Genomic DNA, 7,500 nt, shown 5'->3' on the forward strand with positions numbered 1-7,500 from the left:
AGGCAGTCAGATATATACTATATAGATAGACAGACAGCCATATAGACATAGAGATAGGCAGATAGATAGGTTGGTAGGTAGACCCATAGGTCAAATATTGTTAAAATAGCAACAGATTCAAAATTGTAAGTCACAAAATGAGACGCCAGACAGGAGGGCAATAACAGCAATGAGCGTTGCATTGTTTTTATTTGAATTGTTAAGGAATAGAAACTATAATCTCATTGACTAATCATTCGAGTGGAAAATGAACAAACAGAGAAACAAACACATTGTCCTTTTGGCGACAATAATAATTAAGGTGCTGTTTTCGGACATAAAATAGTCAATAAAATACAATACCTGTCTCTTGAACATCATACAAGGTTGGGTTTTAACTTGTTTACTTTTTGTATAAGCAAACATAAAAATACCACAACTAGAATTACTACTACTAATACTACTGATACTGGTACTATACTACTACTACTATAACTGCTGCTTTTGCACCTACTACTATTACTACTACTACTACTACTACTACTACTACTACTACTACTACTACTACTACTACTACTACTACTACTACTACTATTTATTATTATTATTTCAAATAAATTGTTTTAAATGAAGATTTATTGTCCCCAGACTGGGGAGCCATATTTAGTGCCTTATAACATATACACCTCACAACAAAAAGACCCATAATGTATATAATTAATTAATGACATTAATACGGTATAATATCATGCATAATATATGGTGGTGGTGGTGGTGGTGGTGATAATGATGATGATGGTGATGGTGATGGTGATGACGATGACGATGACGTATAATAAAGCATATGTGTGTCTGAGAAAACATAGAAGGAAAAAAGAGAAGAAAAAAGAAGAGATAGGAGCGTAATTGGAATGTGTTGTGAGTAATTTTATACAAGTATACATCCAAATACATCACTACAACTTAAACATGTATCTGTTGTGAGTAATTTTATACAAGTATACATCCAAATACGACATCACTTCAACTTAAACATATATCTGTTGTGAGTAATTTTATACAAGTATACATCCAAATACGACATCACTACAACTTAAACATGTATCTGTTGTGAGTAATTTTATACAAGTATACATCCAAATACGACATCACTACAACTTAAACATATATCTGTTGTGAGTAATTTTATACAAGTATACATCCAAATACGACATCACTACAACTTAAACATGTATCTGTTGTGAGTAATTTTATACAAGTATACATCCAACTACGACATCACTACAACTTAAACATATATCTGTTGTGAGTAATTTTATACAAGTATACATCCAAATACGACATCACTACAACTTAAACATATATCTCTTGTCAGTAATTTTATACAAGTATACATCCAAATACGACATCACTACAACTTAAACATATATCTGTTGTCAGTAATTTTATACAAGTATACATCCAAATACGACATCACTACAACTTAAACATATATCTATTGTCAGTAATTTTATACAAGTATACATCCAAATACGACATCACTACAACTTAAACATATATCTGTTGTCAGTAATTTTATACAAGTATACATCCAAATACGACATCACTACAACTTAAACATATATCCATACTTATGGAATGTTTAAAAGAAGAAAAAAAGAGGGAAAAAAGAAAAGAAACGGTCTTTAATCTAAAAATAGATGGCGAATAAGTTGAAAAATATAGAAAGGAATTTTAATAATTTGTGTATTTCAGTTACAATTGGAGGATATTCCATTTTAGTAAAACGTTCGACACTCTCCAAACATAAATATTTTTCAATTTCTCTATGGTAGTTTATAATACTTGCAACTTCGCACAAAGTTGGTCTTTTCTTATTACATCTTCAGTTATAAATGTATTGTTTTATTACAACTAACAAGTTATTAAGAAGAACACTATGTTTTGGACTTCCCAGTAGGTTATCATTTGATTCAATAGGTGTAGTAGACCCTATTTTGAAGTCAAACCATATTTTTAAATCCTGCCATAATTGTTTTGTATAATAGCAATTCAAAAATAAATGTTCTGTCGTTTCAGCTTCTTGAATATAAAATATACATAGATCATCTGGTTCTATACCATATTTATGTAAATGCGAATTTGTAGTTAGAATTCGATGCATAATTTTATATTGAAAGTTTTGTGATTTTATATGAGTAGTTATTTTGCTTATAAGTTCAAATCGATGTGATAGCATTTCTTGTTATTATATCAATTTGTTTGTGTTCATTTGTGCTACTACTATTGCTGCTGCTGCTACTACTACTACTACTACTACTACTACTACTACTACCACTACCACTACCACTACTACTACTACTACTACTACTACTACTACTACTACTATTGTACTACTACTATTGCTACTACTACTACTATTGCTACTACTACTACTACTGCTACTACTATTGCTACTAATACTACTACTACTACTATTACTACTACTAATACTGCTACTACTAATATTACTACTACTACTATTGCTACTATTAGTACTGCTACTACTACTACATTATTATTGCTACTACTACTACTACTACTACTACTACTACTACTACTACTACCTACTACCTACTACTACTGTCATACTATAATTACTACTACCTACTACAACAACTACTACTATTACTGCCACTAGTACTACAGTTGCTACTACTACAGTTGCTGCTACATACTCCACATGTTCATCAGGTTGCGTGTTTGTTGTGTCTGTCCTCTTAGTGTTCCGTCCATTACACTGATCACGTGGCTTGTCAGTTTCGGCGGCAGGTTCCACCTGCATCTCCACTGGAAGTACTTTGTTCGCCGCTGGCTTTGAAAACATCGCTGCGTTTTAGGCTATCTGTATGAAATATAGACAATAAATCACACACAATGCAGATAAGGTATTTTCAAAACCAAATTCGTAATAGTTTTTTTCTGTTTATAGAAGTAATTTTTACATATAATATTTGTTCCTTAAATAACATGTTTAGAGAAGATTAACAGTTATTTCAATGAAGAAACACAGGGAATTGACGTTAATCTAATCACCAATAGTACACCAGGGTCCAATTTCACTAAACATCGTAAGCCTAGTCTTGCACGTAAACGTAAATCTACGACTAAACTACACTTTTTATTACTGTTATAGTTCAACAAATATAGTTAAAAGTACACATATTTCATTTCCATTCGTCCTTAAAATGCTCCATTTTCTGTAATGATGTAAATTTCTTCGTGAAATAGAGGCCAGACACACGTAAACATATATCCGGTATAATTGCTAGTGGCAGACGTAAACTTACAGTGTTTTATGAAATTGGCCCCTGAACAGTATAAAATACACAATGTTTATGAATCTGCCATTAACATAGTAAGAACCGTACCTCTGCACAAGAGGTTACCAAAAGAAGGTACGACAGAGTCGTGATGGTATGTAGCCACCAATCACTGTCATGGATTTGTCTAGAAAAGGATAGCTGACGTGGATCAAGATAAATGGTATAAACTACGCCTGTAAGAGGACTGCCACCATTAGAGCACCAGTACAGGCATCGAAAACCGTCATATAGCTTCCGCACTGCGTCGTGTATAAATAATATTCCAAGCAAGGAATCGATAGTATCAAACAAACATTTTGCTAAAATTGTTTTGATGGCAAAGTACATTTAATGTTAAGAAGAAGCTGTTTCTTTTGTTGTTTTCTTCTGGGGGTTTATTCTCTTTTTTTTAGCTCACCCTCAAAAGGAAAGTCTTTTTCGACCCCCACCCCCCCAAAAAAAAAAAACACGGTAATATTCTACTCACCAGTGATACATAAAGAATACTACATGAGTGGCCGTTAGATACCGTTTATCTTATAACGAGTTGTTTGAAAATACGTTTTTAAACAACGAGTTGTAAGATAATGGTATCTTAACGGACACGAATGTAGCATTCTATTTCTTACTTATCTCCAGAAAACAGTTTTAAAATAAATTCAAATTCCTTTTCCAACTAAAACCTATGTACGGCCCTAGCACTTATAGTTAACTTATGCGTCACAGAGAAAACAGTTTCAGGTTAACGTGTACGTCACTTCTAGTGATCGATTTCAACCATGTGTTTTTCATTGGATCAGGATGGTATGGCATTGGTGACCTGGTCATCACCTAGGTGCAGCTAGTCGTATGTCTGTGAAATGTTATCGGACATATTATATGTGTAAATAACGAATAATGTTCTCACCAACAAGTGTGTAAGAAAACAAAATAATATAAATATATAATGTTAACATCATTCGTCCATTGACCCCTGCGCGTGCTGTAATCTCACCGTGGTGCAGGGGTGTAACATTTTCTTTGAGAATGGCCAATACAGCACAAAACTGAAGTTTTGAGTAAAATTCAGTATCCGTAAAATTCTGTGATATTTGTGTTTTTGCACAGTTCTTTACACTGTTCTTTACACTGTTTTTGTTTAAACCTTGAATTTTTATATTGATGTTGATCATCATTTTATTTATTTGCATTACCATAGTTTGACACCCAATAGCCGATGTATTTTTCGTGCTGGGGTGTCGTTAAACATTCATTCATTCATTCATTCATTCATTCTTCCATTGATTTCAGATAGATTTCGTGTTTATTAACAACTAAGGCGTAAAATATTGACACTAAGTTTAGTTCATTTACAAACCTGTAACTCATTTGGATAAAGTTACAATAGAGTGAAAGAAGAGTCTGTGACGTTAAAACGGGAAATATCCTTAAAAATAGACTAGAACTCGAATCAATAAACCGCTACTTCTGAGATGCACGTATGTTTTAAAAAAAATGAAAAATGTTTTGTTTTTGTTTTTGGTACTACAAACACCAGGATGACCAGAAACACTTCGGTTCTACGAGAATGGATGATCTAAAGAATACAATATAAGTAATGTTTGATTTCAGTGATCATAAACGGCTTTAATAGTGAGAAAAAAGATGCTGTAGTGTTTAAAACTAGGATATGTCCCTTTAAGGCTACTAGCTAAACCAATACTCCTTCACAGCTGGTAAACCAATACGCACACAGAGCCTGGATTCAGTATCGCTTGTTTAGTCGCATGCTTCATTCGCTTCAATTATCTCCAAACTCACTGACCAGCGAAAAGAATAGAACTTGTAAATTACGGCTGAGTGACTCCAGATACATGTCAATTACATGCCTAATACCAGCACTATGGTCGATATTTTATCAGAATAAATCCAAATTTGTAAACACCACTACAACAAAATCTATTTCGTGTACCAACATATACTTGAAGATAGAATAAATAAGAACAAGACAACAGAATACAAGACAGTGGGTGTTGGTGCCTGCCCTCCCCCTGGGTGGTTATTGTTACTACAAAGCTGTCCGTTGATTCACCTACTATGACAATGCCCTGACCTTGGCACTGGCAATGATCCCCTAAGTCGTGACATGCTTGCTTCAAAGAACCAACTGTATTTTTTATTATTATTATTACTTTGCTGATACATTACTATGATTAGACATTAAATCAATCTCTCTCTCTCTCTCTCTCTCTCTCTCTCTCTCTCTCTCTCTCTCTCTCTCTCTCTCTCTCTCTCTCTCTCTCTCTCTCTCTCTCTCTTCCCGCTTATATGCGTATTGGTAATATAGATTTGTAACCATAGCTTATCTATAGGTATCTGATTTCAGTGAGTGTTCCAAATATTAAATCTATCTTTTATCTATATTCAAACATTTTACCCCCAACCCCCCACCCTCCAAAAAACAAAACAACAACCATACAACAACAAACACACACTTTAAACCCTACATTTATATTGTCTTACATAACTCAGCATTTCTGTTGAAATATATATTCACGTTCATTCTAATATCTATCAAAAAGATGTATTTGTTACGAGAACTAATTAACTGGGGTAATAACATAAACTATATGGGGAAATATATATCTATCTAAAGATCACCTGTTTTATTATATAGAATAGAATTGTAAGCAGTCTTTTTGAAAATGAAAATGCCAAGAAACACATTATTAACTATGTAGTAAGACATCACGAGGTTCTCACTGGAACTGTTAAATAGGAAGGAAGGAAATGTTTTATTTAACGACGCACTCAGCACATTTTATTTACGGTTATATGACTACACAGATATTGAGAGAAGAAAGCCGCTGTCACCACTTCATGGGCTACACCTTTCAATTAGCAGCAAGAGATTTTTTATATGCACCATCCCACAGACAGGGTAGTACATACCACGGCCGTTAATATACCAGTCATGGTGCACTAGCTGGAACGAGAAATAGCCCAATGGGCCCACCGACAAGGATCGATCCCAGACCGACCGCGCATCGAGTGAGCGCTTTACCACCGGGCTACGTCCCGCCCTGTTAAATAGAATAACACTGTTAAATGAGTGGTATGTATTAAAACATATTCAAATATTTGCAGAACCTAGTCCCAAAATAACCGTCCCCAAAATATTACATGTGGAAACAAGCACCTGTCTTCGTCTGTACGTAACAGCCAGAGCATGCAACATTAGCCACGCCAATAAGGCTTGCTCTAAACAGGTAAAAGTCAACACCAGGTGGCATAACGGTTAAGTACCATACCAATAAGCCGCTATGCTTACGGTGAATAAAGAATTGAATTGAGTCAAAAAAAAAAAACATTTTATTTACGGTTATATGGCGTCAGACATATGGTTAAGGACCACAGAGATTTTGAGAGGAAACCCGCTGTCGCCACATAGGCTACTCTTTTACGACAGGCAGTAAGGGATCTTTTAGTTGCGCTTCCCACAGGCAGGGTAGCACAAACCATGGCCTTTGTTGAACCAGTTATGGACCACTGGTCGGTGCAAGTGGTTTACACCTACCCATTGAGCCTTGCGGAGCACTCACTCAGGGTTTGGAGTCGGTATCTGGATTAAAAAACCCATGCCTCGACTGGGATCCGAACCCAGTACCTACCAGCCTGTAGACCGATGGCTAACCACGACGCCACCGAGGCCGGTACCGTTGTCTATAGAGTCTATTTTCTACACAACAGTTCTGCGAGTTATTGGTTTTCAGTTTTTCCTTTACAAATAAAATTTTAAGAGTCATTTTTTAAAAGTGGCATATTTTTGAAGTTTTAATTTAATATTGTACTGATCTTTACACTTCTCATAATTGATATATTGTCCATTCTCCATTACAAATCTGGAATAAAGATTTATTTCCTTTTTGATGTACTTTGTGATCTTTAATGAAATCACTGTTGTACCAAATGTTTGTATTGGACATTTTTTCATTATTTTAACACATTTGTTTCAAGTTAAATCAATTGCCAACTTTGCGAGCTACATTTTTGCTTTGTTTTGTTTTTATGTTGTAGTTGTTGTTGTTTTTGCAACCGGAATAAAATTGTCTGTATATTTAAACACAATATCTGTCCTTACTCCTGTTATTACCATTAATATGTTTGTGATCTTCGAATTAGAAATTTAAAGTTTTAT

General features: G+C 34.4%; 1 protein-coding gene across 3 annotated transcripts in view; it reads right to left on the reverse strand.

Moving 5' to 3' along the window:
- The window catches only part of LOC121373485 (NADPH oxidase 5-like), a 50,282-nt gene that overhangs the window by 26,623 nt on the left and 16,159 nt on the right, over positions 1-7,500 (reverse strand). For 2 of the 3 annotated variants that reach the window (XM_041500153.1, XM_041500154.1), the window contains exon 2: positions 2,697-2,863. In XM_041500153.1, the coding sequence (XP_041356087.1) occupies positions 2,697-2,845 (149 nt within the window). In that variant the 5' untranslated portion in view covers positions 2,846-2,863. Of the gene's footprint in view, positions 1-2,696; positions 2,864-7,500 lie in introns of those variants that run through there. The other variant, XM_041500155.1, reaches the window with a different exon arrangement.

This window comes from Gigantopelta aegis, chromosome 5 (genome assembly GCF_016097555.1).
Source record: "Gigantopelta aegis isolate Gae_Host chromosome 5, Gae_host_genome, whole genome shotgun sequence".
NCBI classification, from domain to species: Eukaryota; Metazoa; Mollusca; class Gastropoda; order Neomphalida; family Peltospiridae; genus Gigantopelta; species Gigantopelta aegis.